General features: G+C 40.7%; 1 protein-coding gene across 12 annotated transcripts in view; it reads right to left on the minus strand.

Annotated features, from left to right (window-relative positions):
• The window catches only part of tcf7 (transcription factor 7), a 62009-nt gene that overhangs the window by 1869 nt on the left and 41573 nt on the right, over positions 1 to 18567 (minus strand). For 3 of the 12 annotated variants that reach the window (XM_020635608.3, XM_065962671.1, XM_020635613.3), the window contains 8 exons: positions 13564 to 13651; positions 9193 to 9282; positions 7299 to 7418; positions 6537 to 6699; positions 6119 to 6226; positions 5525 to 5572; positions 3321 to 3369; positions 2245 to 2317 (listed from right to left, as the gene is read on the minus strand). In XM_020635608.3, coding sequence (XP_020491264.1) covers positions 2245 to 2317; positions 3321 to 3369; positions 5525 to 5572; positions 6119 to 6226; positions 6537 to 6699; positions 7299 to 7418; positions 9193 to 9282; positions 13564 to 13651 — 739 coding nt within the window. The remainder of the gene's footprint in view (positions 1 to 2244; positions 2318 to 3320; positions 3370 to 5524; positions 5573 to 6118; positions 6227 to 6536; positions 6700 to 7298; positions 7419 to 9192; positions 9283 to 13563; positions 13652 to 18567) is intronic. The other 9 variants (XM_020635609.3, XM_065962672.1, XM_020635614.3 and 6 more) reach the window with 6 other exon arrangements.

Consider the following 18567-nt stretch of genomic DNA (forward strand, 5'->3'; position numbering starts at 1 on the left):
TAAACGTCAGCAGGCTTCAGTGAAGATGCAGCATGCACATGTTGTATGAACATGGACACACATGATTATAATGATTAACACAGAAGTATTAGTGTCACACTATGCACATGTGTATATGAAGGGTTAATGTCCTCTACACGGTCAATCTATTTAGGAAAATTCAATTACAGACTTATAATTTCATGAAAAGACCTAAGCTTTAAATAGACTGCTGTTGTTGCAAATGAGTGGACTTGTTTTATAAAATTGAACAGAACAAAACATAAAAAACACAATATTTATAAAATGGTTTTAATCTAAATGTAATAAGGAAGAAGGAGGAAAACGCTCTATTAGGACCTCTAACACATAAACCTACTAGCACATTAGGACATGTTTTAGGACTGACAAGGCTAGCTGTTCCCCCTTGTTTTCAGTCTTTATGCTAAGCTAAGCTAAAGGCCTCCAGACTCTTGCTGCTTTAACAGAGACTAAAGAGAATGGTCCTACTATTGGAACATCTCTCAAAGTGTTGAACCATTCTGGTTATAACAATATTATTTTATGTGTCTGTATGGAGTAAGAAATCAGGAGAGAAAGAGGAATGACATGACGGAAAGGAGCCGCAGGTCGGACTTGAACCCGGGGTCGCCCCGCTTGGAGGACTGTAGCCTCCGTACACGGGGTGCATCCTACCTGCTAGGTCATCAGCGTCCCAATATATATTTCTGACTGATATTTATGTCCTATATTGCTTGTCCTTCACATAACGCGCATCACAAAAGTATTATTGTATCAAAAAAAAACGATAATCCAGAGAGGTGTTGCAGGTTTTCTTTTGCGACCTCATTTGCACTATTCCCCTCATCTGCACCAAACTCACTGTCGACCTGAGTGACATGCTGTGAGGTGTTATTGTACTGCTGAGCACAGCATCAAAGCAGTTAACAGGATCCCATTATCATTACCAGAATATGATATGACTCACCAAGCTGAACCGCAAGGAAGGGCGCTAGGCCATATTTAGACAGAGAAGAGTGCAGTAGAAAGTGATTTCTAAATGTCAGAGTTCACCATCAAAAGGCGCTCGTCACCACATTGCATGAATGGAGAAAGTTTCAAGCAGATGGGCATGAGAATGTCGTCAAAATGCAAAGCTGCAGGGAGTGTGTGTTGAGCTGCGACGATGAGGATTTGCTCTAACCACATTCACCCCCCCCCCCCCCCCCCCTTGTTCTCTCAAACTGAAACACACATACACACTTCGATTTCCATGACGTGATGGTGTGGAAGACAGCAGGGTTGACACAGTGCTGTGGTGGTAGAAGGGTTTTTTTTTTTCTACAGAACCACACAGATTCCTGAGTCCTGCAGAAGCTGTCGACTGCTGTCTAACTGTAAAAACCTGCTGTGACTGAGACAGAGCGGTCTGAGGTGGTGACAGGCCTGCTGCTGGTTATTACTGACATGCTACTGCATTCATGCTGATAAAGTGGACTTACATAGTTGCAACTTCAGGGAGATCAGGGGACTTTGAAAGCTTTTTTTCAATTGACTGATTCTACCCTTTAAACACAAAAAGAGCCTGAGGGTGATGCAGTGCACTTGAATTAGAGCGCAGACAAAACATCTTTTACCATTAACGCAGAGGATTTTTTTGTCACAAATGAATTCATCTGTGTCATGATGTTTTTCCTCAAAGCTGACGTCTAATCTAAAGTCTTTAGATCTGATAGAACTACTGATCCTGGAACAGTTCTCCTCACAGTCATTCTTTACAATATGGAAGGAAGATAATGGCACAGTCTGCAGGTTTCTGGTATATCCGGATCCTCTTTTCATGTGTAAAACTCTATCTAAGTTACATTCCACCTATATATTAATAGTTATACTGCATCAATATGCAGAGCGGAAAGTTAGAGACAGACAGCATGCAGATTACAAACATCATTCAGAGGCAGAGCTTGGCTTCAGGCAGACATCATCTCATACAGTGCTCGTCAATGGATGGAATAACTGAATTTGAACTTAATAGCAGCATCTTTAACTAATGTGACACTATCAAAATGGCTAAAGGTAAAGAGTGGATAAAGCTAAAGTTATTGTGAACTCAGTATTATTATATATCCAGAGCAGCTATAGGAAAGACTCTACGGGAGGGAAGTGATGCACTGATGAATGGACCATTAATAAAAGGAGAAATGATTTATGTGTGACAGTGCTGCAGATCTACGGAGAGGGTTAGTGCTGATGTTTGGTACACACCTGCAGGGACCGCACCAGTCCGTTTGTTGGTTGAGGCCGAAGCGAGCTCTGCATTTCTTAGGAGAGCCCGGGTCTGAGCACAACGCACAGCATGCACAAAACAAGGAGCAGGAAGAATACAGAGAGGAGCAAAAAAGGGAGGAAAAGGTTAGAGGTTGAGGACAGGAGAGAAATGAAGATACGAAGAAAAGACACATAAGGAACTTGTCACGGCAGGACGAAGCACCGATTGAGCTGTCCGTTCAAAGAGAGCCATAAAGTCAGTCTGTTAGTAGCAGGTTACAGCACTGCAAACGACAACAACCACCGAAATAAAACAACAAAGACAACAAAACATAAACAAGTCAGGCATCCTGGAAAACAGGCTGTTAAAATGCACATACAGATACAGAGAAGGCAGGCGTGCTGTGACACTGTTAGTATCAGATTTTTTTTTTTTTTTTTGCTTTTTGGAAAAAAAAAAAAAATACAGTCCTTAGCTATTTTAGGTCTTATACTGGAATCATAAAGAAATACTTAATTTTCAGGTAAAAATTCCAATCATCCATCCTTCTACCTTCTAGCAGACTACTAACATCTTTAATCCGATATTTTCTGATACTAATCTTTGATATGGAATTTTTAAAAAACGATGTTAAAGATTAGCATCATTTAGCAGTGAAACTGCTAGTATGCTAACTGCTCATGCTGTTAGCAATAGAAGAAAATGCATGACAACACATGAACACTAAGTGAGCTACATTTGAAGGATTCCTCTGTGTGTTTGTATCATATTAAGAAATTAGAGAAGATGTTTTTATTGAAAAGAAAATTATGCAATGAGATAATTAGATTGGACATTACGATTTGTTACACCAGGGATTCGAACGGTTAGAATTCAGGTTAGATGGAAATCAGAGTGGGTGGTTGGTTTGACGTTAGAGACACATCCTGCCTTAAAGACATCAACTTGAAGTTCAGGAGAGCCCCAACGAAAGTTCAAGCTCAACATAAATTGTCCCAGTTCTACTCTGATATTACTTATGCATTTGCTGACACATCATAAAACCGTACAGAGACTTTTTAAAAGGATTTACCTGTATTGGAGTCCTGCAGCTTCTCCCTTTTTCTCCTCTTTTTCTTGCCCTGTGGGAGAAAAAACAACAACAAATGAGTTATCAGTTCTCACCTGGTATGGCCCCCATTAAGATTGATCTTCACATGTTGCTTTGGTTAATAGTGCAATCCCTTCTGACAGCAAGAGTTCATGATGCAGCGTAAAAACAAACAGTTTTCTTTTTAGTTCAGAAAATCTGGAAAAGGTGGCTTGAATCGAATGACATGTAAATCCATTTATAACCAAAAAAATGCAAAAATGAAAGCAGCAACCAGGTCAAGCAACCATCTTAAATGCTCTATAAAAGCAAGAAAAAGCAAGAAAGAAAAAGAAAACAGAAGACTATTTGACAATTCAAATAATGACCCAAAAGGAGATCAGAACCAGCTTTTAAATGAGTATAGATCACCTTGAATACGAAGAAAAAAATACACAAGTATAGCCTCACTTTTTTTCCAATCTCAAGGCAGACTGTGATGTGTGAGTGTGGGGTTAAACATCAGAGATGTTCACACAGATCCGTTGATGGTGAAGTGAGGCCTCATGTTTGGGTGAGGTGAAGGATGTGGGTACTGAGCTCTACGCCTACGCTTCATGTCTGCCCTCCTCAGCTCGCTGTCAGCAATGTCTATGTGGTTACTCTCTTTGCAACTGCACCTTTCTGAAGCTGTATGGGTGTACATTGTGTCTGTGTGTCTGCATAGACTACATGTAGGTGTTTTTAGGGCTAAGAGGAGAAACCCTCCACAGCTGCGGGGGCGATATGTGGAACTTCACTTCCTGCTCTGCTAACAGGTCCAGTGAGTGCATTTTATTGTCACTGAAGGAGAAGCACAGTGCCTCGAGGCTGATGACGGGGGGGGGGGGGGGTTCCTTAAAATGTAACATAACATGGCAAATAGTGCTTGTATATGGTGAAGTGTAATAGCCCAGACCTATTTCCTTTAGTACATGAACATCCCCTGCCTTTATTTTTTGGACAGGCATCCAAACGAGCCAGGTCTTAATTTAATAATCTTTTAAAAAAAATCTCTTGCACAACAAATATGGGCAAAAAAAAAAAATGTTTAACTACAAACAAAATCAGGCTACAGATGAAAGCTCCATCATGCAAACTGTATGAGCTCCTACAGGTCTGATCACAGTTAACTGATACTCGTGTTCAAAACATCAGAATGTGGTGGAGCTGGAAGAGAACTCTCGACAGATGGAGAGAAAAGACAACAGAACAAATTCAACGTGCAATGTTTGTGACATGAAGCAGTTGTTCAGAGGTACTGAACATATTTATCAACCACAGCCCCAGCAAACTGTCACCGTCACTCGTGCGTCATGCCTTCTATATCTGTCGCTCAAGTCAGATATAGAGAGTCAGGACAGCAGGTAAAAAGCTTTAAAGGTTGTTTCCCTTACAGGTATCGAAAGACTGAGAAGAAGCGTGTGCTACAGCAAAGCCAGTCGGGCCTGATTACGACATGTTGCCCTCTTTTAAAAGATGTATCTTTGCCTTTATTTGATAGGACAGTGGATAGAGAAGGAAATCGGGAGAGAGAGTGGGGAGTAACATGCAGAAAAGAACATGTGGCGCGACCTAACCGCTAGGCCATCTGTTGCCCCCTTATTACCCTCTTTGTTATCATATTTATAAATGATATCATTTACTTAAATCTGCAATTAGCAAGTTTTACCTATGACTTCTAAAAACAATTAAAAGTGGAAGGTCAAACGATTATGTGTCTGTATGTCTATAATGTGAGCCTTAGTTGTCTAGCTTTAATAATAACAAAATAAAAGATGCCGCCCCCCCCCCCCCCCCAAAAAAAAAAATAAACAAAATAAATTAAGATCTAAGGCAGTGAAGCAGCGAGGCCAGCCATGCGGCCCTGCTCTCTGTTAGTTAAGCAAAACGGGTTGATTTATACCTCTGTGTAATAACTACTAGACTTCAAAAGCAAGGTCCTGTGCAAATGTATTTATAACTGACCAATCAGAGCTGCTTTTACAGCTCTCTCTTTTTCTCTCCTTTTCCTCTAAATTGTAGCTGTTGTTTGTGAGTCATCAGGATTTTTGGAAGGTGCATGCAGACTTTGCACAGAAATACCCACAACCCCTTTCATGCAGCTCTTCACATACTCAGTGTTTCCCACCACAGAGGCATAAATCCACCATAAGAAGTGTCCCTACCCAATCAGCTTTACTCTTTTCCCCTGCGACCCCGCTAAGGCCCGCCTCCTGCAAGAGTTCAACAGCAAACTGACAAGTCAGAGGCACACAGCAGCCCAGATACAGATCATCCCCAACACATCAGACTAAAACACATGCATCACACAGGTTTGACTGCCTCCGGTAATCTCAGAGGACCGATTTGATCTCTTCATGCCATTAATGTTTGTAAATATGATCTATGACATTGAACTGACAGGTTTGGGAGCTGATAATCATGCAGGACTTTGAGACAGTAGCAAGTAAAGACAGTCAATTGACTAATTCCTTCAGATTCTGGATGAGAGAAGAAAAAAAAACACTCTTCAAAAAGATCTGATTAATTGGATCTATTTCTTTTTATATTTGGTTCTTGGTTCAATTTACAAACCAGAAAGAAAGGAAGTTCAATAAATGAAAGTGAGTGAGGGTGCTTTCTTGACTTTTACATTAACATCCCCCTAAATATGTTTTCTTTAGAACAACTCAGGGAAGAGAAGTTGTCAATTTAAAAAAAAGAAAAAATGTTTTGAAGGAAGAGGAGTGAAGTATTGGAGTAAGAAGAGAAGTTCTTACGTAGTTGTCTCTGGCAGACCAGGTCGGGTAGAGCTGCATGTGGAGTTGTCTCTCTTTCCGGGCCAACTCGTAGTACTTCGCCTGCTCCTCCCGGGTCAGCGCATGCCACTGGGAACACACAAAGACACATTTGTTTTTTCAACATTTTGATCTTGTTTTACATACGAGGTCTATGAAAAAACTGTATACTGTGTTGTTTTTTGCTGCATCACTGTACCACCTGTCTGTGTTGTTATATGACCTCAGTAGCATTACCATAGTCCTGTTATGTTCCTCATGTGTGAAATTATAGTCTGGCCTGGAAACAGGATTAGCTCTTGTTAAATTGTGTGTGTGTGTGTGTGTGTGTGTGTGTGTGTGTGTGTGTGTGTGTGTGTGTGTGTGTGTGTGTTTGTGTGTGTGTGTGTGTACTCCTTACCCTTCGTCCCAGAATCTGGTTGATGGCGGCGCTCTCTTTTAATGTGCACTCTGCAATGACCTTCGCCCTCATCTCCTTCATGTAGAGCATGAAGGCGTTCAGGGGTTTCTTGATGACCGGCTTTTTGGGCTCCTTCTCCCGTTTGACCTCCATCTGCGGCTTCCTGAGAAGGAAAAGAACAGTGATAGAATTTAGAGGAGACAGAGAGAGATTCTGAAGTACTTCATTTAAAATCTGAGATTTCTCGACTTAATAACTAAGCTGTACAAGAGTTTACACATGGTGTTGTGCCCACATACATTCTGTTACCAGTTACAAAAATCACAAGAATAAACAGAAACACAAAACACAAGCTGTTAAAGAAAACTTTGACATATTGGCAGATAAACATATTCACTTTCTCACTGCGGGTTAGTTGAGAGGATACATAGCACTGTCAGACTTGTATGTTTAATATGAAGCTTCAGACCATTAGCTTAGCTTTAAAATTGGAACTCAGTCTGGCTTTGCAGGGTGCCTAGCATCTTCACAGTGAAGACAAGTCTCCAGGAAGTAGCAGCTCCTTGCCAAGAAATAGTCCAGCACATTTTACAAACCTAACACTACACCTTGACACCTTGGTTGTTGCGCAAGACAATGTGCTAATGAGAGGTGCCTCCCTGATCCTGGTGATTGTGCTAAGCTAGCCTAACTGTATCCTGCCTCTAGCTTATAAAAGCTTGGTTTAGAATCCTAAAGATTATTATAATTGACAATACTTACGCATACATGCCCCTGTCATAATGGTCATGTTCCTGTTTGCCTGTAGGGGGCACTATGGCTGGGTGGGGGATCCCTGTAGGATGCATGCCCGATGGGCCCAGCATCAGAGAGTGAGGGAACCTGTTTCAGGAGGAGGATAGAAGGAGGGGTTGGAGGACGAAAGGCAAGAGAGTGACAGAAACAAAGATTTCATCAGTTGGAGGGAAATGTGTTGAGTCAGCGGGCAGACAGCACGGTGAGCGTCAAAGCAAAAGCAACAGTTGATTGTAAGCAATGAGCTGGAAAGCATGACAAAGCCTGATTGTTTCAGTGTTAAGGTGGATCTTCAACGTGGTGACTGCTGTGACATTTCCCCGGGGCTTGGTTGAACCAGAGAGGAAATCCATACACTTTCTCAAGTGTCTAGAGTGATGAACGTTTAACAGAAAGCTGCCTGAATGAACATATGTTTACTGACTGACACAGAAGCTCTCCAGAAGATAAGTAAAATATATTTAAAAAAAACATGACTGGTGGCTAGTGTTCATCCTGAGGACTCTCTTTAGAGTACAGTCACAATGTGTAATTGAAGTTGTCATCACTAGAGGACGCCCTAGCATTACTACAAGAAAGACAAATCCTCCTTCACATCTTGTAGTCCTGTGTGAAGTCGGATTTCAGTCGATACAACTAACAAAAATCCTCACAAAAAGTCAAAGAATAATTTCTTAATCCACCATTAGATTGTTTTTTTTTTTTTTTTTTAACACCTTTACAAACTGTGGGGATAAAAGGGACAACATGAGACCCTGACAACGAGGGGGTAATAAGAACCAGCTACTCGCGGCAGCTGGAATGAGTGTGATGTTTTTTTTTTTTAATTTGTTGTAACCTGCATGTAGTCAGTAGCTCAAAAATAGGGAAAACAGAGGACACATCTTCTTTGAGTGACCAGTGAAATTATATATATTTTTTAATATCCACACTTTTTGATTGATTCATGATCAAAAGAAAAAAATGGGTCTTGCAGTTTTTGAATGCAGTAATTGACTTCATAGAGTGACTGAAATAGTGTTTGGTATATTTAATATGTGACAAAGTATTTACACAGCCACTGTTACAATACCCACCAACAGTGTGTAGCATGATATCTTTCTAAAGAGAAACTTTAAGACGGCTTCTTGATGTTTTTTGGGTGCTGTGAGTTATGTTTGAGACTCAGCAGACAACCTGACACACCGGCAAAGCGCTGCAGCGACAAAGCATCATCACTGACTTCTATTCTGTTCGTGTCCTTAAGGAGATCTTTTTCTGTGGTTCAGGATCAAACATTTCCAAATCAGACGATTTGGAGTTGCAGCACAAAAAGCCCTTTGCTGAATAATGTGAAGGCAGTGCAGATCTTTCAAACTCGAAGCAGGGGCACAAAGCTTGTATTTGCTGGGTTTCTCAATGTCCTTGAAATACAAAAAAGAAAAATGTCTGCTTGTTTTATAAATCTAGTTTCATAATTACGTGTCAAAGATCAGGAGCATACACACACAGAAAGAAAAAAAGGAGATGAAAGTTAGGAAGAAGCAATACAAAGCAGTCCATGTCTTTGTGAGGGTAGTGAAGGTGAAAAGGAAGTGTTTCAGTGTTGGGATGTCACCTTTTTTTGTAGCAGTGAAAGGCTCAGCTATTTGCATTAACTCAGCTTGCTTTGGCAGAAAAACACTGAACTAGTCCTGCTTACGGACACACACTGGCTCTGAAGAGACTCCCACAATGAAAGCAGACACAGAAGCTGAACAACATGTCGCACAGAGAACTCCTGCTCAGATCTCCTGAAAGTGCTACAAAATAGCAGCTGAAGATGCAAAGCGTACTTTTGTGTATTCATTTCTGGCTCGGTCCGACCAGCTGTCTACGATACCTGGAGTAGGAGGAGGAGCCGGGGAGGTTGGAGGAGTAGGACTGCCTGAATCCACAGGGGGACAGGCCGGGGTAGACTGGCTGACTCTGCCTGCCACAGCACAGCAGAGGGGAGAGACGGCCACAGTTTGTGCCCTTTAGATTTACAGGTAGAACGATTTTATTCCTTTTTGAGTTTCCCCCTTTTAGCTCAGAGTTAATTCATTATTATCAATCTTTTGTTAAAATCACAATTAAAATGGGAAGAAAATCAAATACAAGTTAAACACTCAAGCTGTCCTGTGACACAGGTACTGTTTTGGGGAAGTGAGAAAACATGGAAATCTCTTTAAACATTTCTTCTTTGTTTTTGTGATTTACGTTCTTTCTCTTATTATTTAGAAAAACATTTACATGGGTTGCTTTGAGTTTTAGGAGAAACTTAAACCTTCAGCTTATTTTACATATTTTTACAATATCTTTTTTTTGCAACAAGCCATTTTTATAAAAAAAACAAAAAACTTCAGCATCAATCAATTCTTAAAAGCGCCTTCTTTAATGTGAAATCTTGCGTTTTGATGCTTAAAAACAACTTTGTTGTAGAAGCTCTTGGGATCCTGGGATGCGAGGTGATCCCCTGCGGAGCTCCAGAACAGCACTGTTGACAGCTGTGTGTCAATACATGGCTTACCGGTAGCAGAAACACACACACTCACACACCGCGGGAGGTCGAGAGCGAGCGGGGATGGGATGTAACCACGAGCCTTTGATATGTATAAAAGCACACTTCTACCTCCTGAGAGCCAATTCAACCATCCCCCTTCACTGATTCATCCTGATGTAACAATGTATGCAGTGACAAAAACTTCAATCCACATCCAGTAATTAAATCACCTGTACAATCATCATCACCACACTAACCTGTCTATATTCATTAAGCAGGAGGCAGCTCTACAGTAAAGGCCAGCAGCAGAGGGCGTCAGCTGTAGAGAACCTAAGATCACTGGTCTGCTTTTTATCTCCCCAAGAAGCTCAAAAACACCAGGTCCAAGATTCAAAACATAAATTGATCATTAATGCATCAGTGTATGTAATGACTTTAAATGACCAGCCCTCATTTATACCGTCATATGAGTCGAACATGCTGCTGAGTGATGCTGACGCCACATTCTCTCAAACAAAAACATACCTCTGATGAGAAAGGCATGGCTGCACAGAGGTATGCTGAGAATGAAACACTAAACAGGAGTATTTTCTCTGTTAGACTTGGACTACAAGTGACAACATAGTATTTACATCACTGTACATGTAAAGGTTCAGATGGAACATGAACGTATCAGTGTATGACAGCAATGCGGGACAGCTTTCACCACTGATTTCCATCATAAACTATCCTGCTCTTCAGTTGATTGTTGAAGGAGCAGTGTGTCAATAAAATGAGATTTCTGGCTTTATTTTCTAATTTCACTGGAAACTGTGGCACACGCAGGCCTCAACGCCTCACTTAAGTCCTTTTCACCCATGGACTCCTACATTCAGGCCCGGATATTTTCAGGAGCTTGCCTCTCGCACCTCACAGTGGGAGATATGCAGGAAAGACACATTTCCACAACCTGATACACTCTACAGGTTGTAGAAGTGCAGAGGACGGAGGTCCCCGTTTCTGTGTCTATATCACTACAACATGTATTAGGAGGATTCCACAATACAGACACAACAGTGCATAAAAGTATTAGGACAAATGAGGCGAGCAGTAAAGAGTCAAAGCCAAAAAAAACTTGCTCACCCTGCCAACTTATTTGCCGTGAATATTACCTGCTGTGTGCACACACCGGTTCACCCTGAGTCCCAGGCTACCCTGAGTACTAAATAGCTGGCAGAAAGTTAGTTTCAGTTTCAAAATTCAGCTGTTTGCGTTCACACATGCACCCTCCATGTTTAGTTCCGTTTAATTCATGTTTCAGAAAACAAGTTGTACCGATAAGCTCCCTTCCCATCATGATCCAGGCCTCTCTTCCTTCAGACGCCTTGCTATACAGCACTCACTCTGCGCTGTTAAAGAAGCTTTTCAAACATCCTCTTTAGCTCATGTTTCACACTGTATTTAATAATGCAACATGTTTGTGAGATTCATGCTCCCTCCACAGCAGAGCTGCATCTTTTCAAACTATAAAAACACACCAACAGGCCGGGGGCACATATGGAGGTGGTCATGGGGGGGACATAGAGGAGAGAGCAGGCTAACAGTCGATACAAAAGAAAACAACGGTTTGACATTTAATGGCTCATTCTCCTCGTTCTCCTCCTCCTCTTTCTACAAGGAAACACGCTACAAGGGCCTAAAACAAGAAGATAATCTGGGTTAAAGGAGCTTAGCTGTTAATAATGTTTGTGGATATCCATACTGAAGTGTGAGGAAAAGATACAACGCCTGTAAATCACAGACGCTCTGACACGTCTGGGGACCGACAGCTCATCCTACAGAAACATGGATAAAAGACATAAACACATATGTAGGCAGATGATCACGCGGCGTTTTAAGCTGTCTTTTCAAATATGACATTTGATGTAAGCCTTCAACTGCTCCTGTAGGGGATTTGGTCCAGACACAGATACTGTAGGTTCTAATAAATGGATTTGCGTTGATCCATAAATCAATGGAAGCCTGACATTATAAGTTCACAATCGACCAGCATGACATCCCAAGCTCACAGTGGATGCAGAAATGATGGAAACAACGAATGGAAGGACACAATGAGGAACAGATGTGGCTGCTGCAGACGACCAGCACTGCAGAGAGGAGTTGTACCGCAGAAGAATAAAAGCTGAAAACAGGCTCGTTATCATATTTCATTCCAGGGTCTTCACTCATTTCTTGTGATCTAGAAATCTACCTGAATGGGCCAACATTTCCCAGAATGCTCGGGAAGTAGGAATAAAGGAGGGAAAACATGTTGAAGGATGTTGCATGACTTGTGTCTTTTGTCTTCTTCACTGGTGATTCATTCCAAACTACATCCAAGTTTTGAACCACCTGAAGAATCTTTATTGTCAATCTGATTTTGGTCAGTAAAAACACTGGATGGATGATTTTATTTTACCGCCTTTAGACAGTAAATGTTTACTAGACAGAGTGTAAAAACGAATTTCCCCTCGCGGGATCAATAAAAGTATAAATTATTATCATCATTATTATTATAAAATAATAGATTTTTATTTACTTGACACTTTTCTTGGTGACCTATCATTTTCAGTTGTTCCTTTTGTTTCTGAGCAGGGTTCACAAGTTCAAGTAGCGAGTTCCAAACACAGAGGATTAAAGGAGAAGGTTTCCATGGCAACACACAGTCCTGCTGCCCTGGGTTAGCTACTCTGACACCAGGTGAGACAGTGATGTATAACACTGTCGGGGTCAAAGTGCGTCTGTGTAACGCTCTGAGATGATGAGAATAATGATGATGATGATGTTCAGGAAGGGTAGTTAGGTTTTGGAGAAATGAATGTTTCAAGGTTCAGAGGTTACATGAGGTCAACGGTGAGAAAATACCGGAGATTGGTGAAGCAATCTGTTATTTCATCAACTGATGATTTTCTTTTGATTATGTGGCTAAATGTTTTCTCACCTACTTACTTATCAGAGTTTATAAAAGTGCAAGTTGACATAGTAGAATACATTGTATAATCTGATCCTTTAAGTTTTCAGTTTATTTTAAAAAAGAGAGAAAGGAATCAAATAGAAGGCAAGTTAATGTGTTTAATTGTTGAGTGATACATGATCACTTGATGATGTTTACTGAAAACATTTCAGAATGTTGCTTCAGGTAATACCTTCAACAGATGTCATCTTTCACTGTCCATTACTTTTTGATTCTCATATTTTATTTCTTATTTAATCCACCAATGGTTGGGCCAATTAAATGTCAAGAAAAGGGACATTTTTCTATCACACTTGTGATGTACAGGGTGATGCCTTTAAAATCCAACAAAAATGAATGAACTGCCAAATAAGAATTAAAAAAAATACTGAGTCTGAAGCCAGCGATAACTTTATTTTTAGCGATAACAATTTCTGATTTAAAATAAAGAAAGACAATTATTTTTTCCGTTGTGGTAAAGGATAATTTTTGGTGTACTTTCTATCAATATTAAAGCTAATAAACTCAAGGTTTCAGCTATATTTTCAGTTTTCATGTTGTTAAAGGCATTTCAGTTGTGTCATCCTTTAATGTTAGGGAAGGATTGTGAGTTGGAACAAAGTCATTGTGAGTCACAGCATGCAAAGATATGTGTGTGTGTGTGTGTGTGTGTGTGTGTGTGTGTGTGTGTGTGTGTGTGTGTGTGTGTGTGTGTGTGTGTGTGTGTGTGTGTGTGTGTGTGAGAGAGAGAGACTCACCAGCCCATGGAGGGAGTGATCTGGCCGACACTGCCTGGAGGGAGGGAGTAGTACCCTGAGAGGTCCTGGGACTGATGCCTGTGAACGCCTGCGAGAAACGCACACACACACACACACACACACACACACACACACAAACATGATTGTGTTCAATATTTTCCTTTTTGCATTTTGTTAAGTCAAAGGTGCCATGGAAACACATAAAATACTGTCGCATTTCCTCTGTGTGTTTGAGTCCTGAAATGCACACGCAAACACGAACACACTCGTTAGGGTCAGGATAGCAGCCCCTGGGTTTGGCCCCTGGTCTGACAGGTTATTAGGGTTATTAGTAGTCTGGGAACCTGGTATTAAATGCAGAGATGGCCTTAATAACACGGGTCACACACTCCTGTTCCCATCTCTGAGAAGTGTGAGTGAGGAATGATGCTGTGTTTATGTGGGAAGATGCTTTGTGTGTGTGTGTGTGTGTGTGTGTGTGTGTGTGTGTGTGTGTGTGTGTGTGTGTGTATGGACCCTCCACTGGGAGCCCATGTCGCCAGTTGGTTTGACTGGTTCATTGTGGGTACCCACATTTCAAACACACACAAACAGATATGGGTAGACACACACCCAAACATGCACACCAACAAACATCACTTCATCTCTACTTTTAGCAACAATGTTTTCCGACTAAAGAAACACAGACGGCTCGACTCTGCCCCCTCTCACAGTAAATATCTCTCTCTCTCTCTCTCTCCCTCTCTTTGTGCCCTTCAAAGGAAGTCATTTGTCAACAGGCAGCACCTAGCACTTAGCGTGGCCCGGCTGCTAACCTGTGTTTGCAGCACAGGAATGCTCTAGATGACTATAATTTGTCCACGGCTCCGGGCCTGCTTCAGGACCCCGAGCCACTATAAATCTGGACGACAGGAATGTGACTGAGTCAGCCGACCTGTCTCACCACTGCCATCTATCCTCCCCTCCCTCAGTCTCGCTCACCACGCCCTCCCTCCCTCCCTCCTCACTCATGTTTTCTCAACACCCTTTGCCCTTCTACTGTCCGGGCCCATTAACGCCTTTTGTCCTCATTCTCACCTCTATTTTACCGTTGTACCTCTCATTTTCCTCCCCTTTTTCTGTTCTTCATTACAGGCCTGAACTCTTTATCTTTCCTCTCCCATCGTTCATTTGTCTGTGTCGAAAATGTATCCACTCATGTTCTACTCCTGCTGTCTCTTCTGTTCTTCAATGCCTCAATGGTTGTTTTCTCCTCCATCGGACAGATAAATGTCACCAAGATGAAACGATCTCATCAATATGTCACATGTATCTAACCTTCACTGAATGTTACTACTACTAATATTAACTTCCACCTTCAGGCTTCACAAAATAATACACATTCTCAACTTGACAAGCCTTAAAGCAAATTTGTTCTGCAGCCAATGGAGAATGACAACACTTCAAAATGATTTAGCAAAAAGCACAAGTTCGATTTCTTTCCAACTAGACGTTAATGGTTAGTCAACAAGTTAGACTTAAAACAATAGCTGATAATAAACAGTCAAAGTCAGATCTTAATGAAGCACAGTGGACTTCTGCATCACTGATTCCTGCCGTAACATCTTCCCATCACTCATCTAGGTGTGTCACAATGACATCATGGAGGAGATTTCTCACCAGCATGTGTTCAACCGAGACACACACTCACCCAAAGGTCCATCATATATTGTAAACACAGGGCCGATTCACCCTCAGGCTGTGTTCAGAATGACATCAGCGCATCAAGACAAAACACGGACTCTGCATATATTTCTGTCAGAGTGCTGCGTTGATGCCAACACTGAAAACCATCAAACAAATGGACTTATGCTTCAAAAGTTTTAACCCTGGCTCCGCTGTTTTGAAGCACAATGCTGCATCCTGTAAAATCACATTATCTCAAGTAAGAGATACATCTGGTAGAAATTTGATGAGCTGGAAGAGATATTTAATTTTTTTAAAGGTATGTGTCTTGCAGTGTGAGCACCTCTACAGCTTGTATGGACATGAAACCACAAAAAATATCCAACTGACCGAGTATATCCTCTCATTCCTTTCTCTGTAAAAAAAACCTTTTCTTCATTTACCTTTATTGATTCTTCTGATTTCTTTAAGCCCATGTTTGTAGTCCATATCCATTTGATTTGTTTAGAGTATTATCCTTAGGTGCAATTTGATATAAAACATTGATTATTGTATTGTCACCCCTGAAGTTGAGTGGAAAAAAAAGACGATTTTGTTGCAAAATCTAAAAGCAGCATACATCTTAAATCAATTCACATTTTTATCATAGGTTTGAAAAGGTTCAGCAAATTGCCATTTAGTAGCAGTTATATATTCTTGGAGTAGTTTGATGCTAAATTGATGGACAACTTCAACTTGAGTTTATGGAAACAAAGGAGGCCAAAGGAAGCAGGAATACAGACAGTGCAGAAAAAAGCAACACATTCTAGAAAGCAGCTTGTACCTGTGCACTTTCTTCTGCAGCTCATTTTGCGGTGAGAAAAGATTTGCTCCCATAATTACTAAAAAGAGGTGGACTTCTGCCTCACAGGTTAAGAGCAAACACCACGTCATCATCTTTGCTTCGTCATCGTTTCACAGATACTTTGTTCCAACAAACCAATGGAGGCCGTTTGGTTGTTTGCCAGAGGACGAACACCAGACTGAATGTCCCCTCAGGCTACCATGACTTTTTCTGTCTCTATTTATAAACTGACAGGTTAAAGGTTCACCAACATTTTCCATTTGATTCAATTCAGCCGACTGCTGAGCATGAAAAGAGATATCTCACTGTTATAATCACATATCAACGATGGGAATGAAGGTAAATAACAGCTTTTATAAGAATTCATTTACATACGTTTGAAATGATCACTCTTGAATGTGATGAAAACATTAAGCAGGTTTCTTTGAATCACTTTTTGCTTCTGTTTTGACACTATCAGAGATTTTTGTTGTTGGGAAACCTGCAGGGGAAATTGTCAGCAGTAAAGGGGCAGTTTTCTTTGGAATGCCCCTTTAAGAGCATCAACCTAAAGACAACCACAGTGACTATCTCACGCTCTCCTCGTCAGCATCGCGGGAAAAACTTTAAAGGGAAAACAATATGAGTCAAACTAGCTCAGTATTAGAAGGTGTGCACGTTAAACTGAGAGTTAACAGAGCTGAAATTAGCCTTCCTGCGCTGATAACTTGCTGTGGTGTTTATGACCACTGAGAGTGCAAGTACTGCAGCCTTCAAATGACTTGACAAACAGCCGGTGTGGTGACATAAAAGAGGCAGAGACCAGAAGAAACTTTGTAGTGTTTTGTTACAGTAATGGCGGTATTGAGTGATGACTAATCTTTATCCATGTACAGGAACAGTTGGTTTTGTTTGGACCAAACATCCAGAGTCACAGTGATACCGAAGTTCTGTTTCTCAGTTTAAAACGGCATCTAATAAAACCACGTCTAACGTGACTACCTTCATTTTTCTCTTATTAGTCATCGCATTTCATTTCCAATAGTTTCCCCTCTCTTATGTTGATAATGAATTTAATTATAAGCCCGTCTGCACCCTTCTATACATCTCCATGTTTGATTTGAAGTCAGCTTTAATTATTTTATAATTTTATTTCTCGTTTACTGCACATAGTTCTGTTTACATCTGGTCACTACTGCACATAGTTATGGTTACATCTGTTTACATCTGTTAGTCCTATCACTGTCCACTCATATCTACTCTTTTATATTTTGTATTTTTAAGTTAAGTTTAAGCTTTAAGTTGTATTTAAATTGACACTTTATATTTAGGTTAAAATGTTTTGTTTACTTGCACTGTTGTTAATTTACTGCTCTGTGTGCCTTTGAATTGCCCCCCGGGGACAAATAAAGTTTTTTTGAATTGAATTTGAATTGAATTAGCTTGTGTAAAAAAAACCTTTTCAATTAGCATTCAAATTGGAGCAGGGATAGCCTAGCGGTTATGTTTCCAACCCATGTACGGAAGCTAATAGTCCTCATTGCAGATGCCGTGGGTTTGATTTTCCAACCTCAGCCCTTCACTGCATGTCATCCCCAACTCTCTCCTCCCAACATTTCCCGCCTCTCTACAACTGTCTTATCACAAAAAAATACTGCAAAATGGTGTAATATTGTTCTTTGTTTCATACTTTGATTTATAATGAAGCACTACAATAAGTTGCACTTTGGAAATTAATTCTTAAGAGTATTTCTAAGTGAAAAGGATTAGTTTAAAAAAAAATTCACTTTAAGAGTTCAACTTAACTGAAAACATAAATTTGATACTTTAAACCAGCGGTTCCCAAAGTGCTGGTCTGGACCTCCCGGGTCAGAAACTAATTTTACGGTTTTTAGGCTGTTGTATTCTTTTGTGTTCTTTTTATGCTAACAGTGTTTGGACAGGTCTTTCACTGTGTGTGACTGGCTGTGCGCTACGTTACATGTCTTAACCACCTCCAGGGGCAGAGGGCTCCCCAGTCATGGCAAAAGGATGCAGCTATACCAGCTATACTTCAAATGTTGTTCGAGTCCAAGATAGGGCTCATGTAAGTGAAGAAACCTGTTCACAACTTCACACTCCCTCTGCAGCACACGTACAGTAATACCTGAAGACCACATGAGTCTCTGGTGTAAGTGTTAATCTGTCTAAACTGCAAGAGAGAGTGAAAGTTAGCACACGTTTCATTTCTGCTTTTCTCTTGTTTATCTTACGCCGTTTAGTCTCAAACCACAGTCATATCTGAAGCCCAGAGCAAAGTGTCGGTGCTGGATTGACTACTTCTGCATCACATGTTGAAAGTGTTGTTCTAGTTGACTGAACAAATGACTGAAGTGACTGGGTCAGAAATGTAAAACAGCAGAGCATCAGAAAGATGGACTGTGTGTTCACAATAAGTAAACTTTATTCTAGATTTAAATATAAATGTTTTAAACATTTTAAAAGACAAGTCAAACCTACATTTTATGTAAAATATA

This window comes from Labrus bergylta, chromosome 14 (assembly GCF_963930695.1).
Source record: "Labrus bergylta chromosome 14, fLabBer1.1, whole genome shotgun sequence".
NCBI classification, from domain to species: domain Eukaryota; kingdom Metazoa; phylum Chordata; class Actinopteri; order Labriformes; family Labridae; genus Labrus; species Labrus bergylta.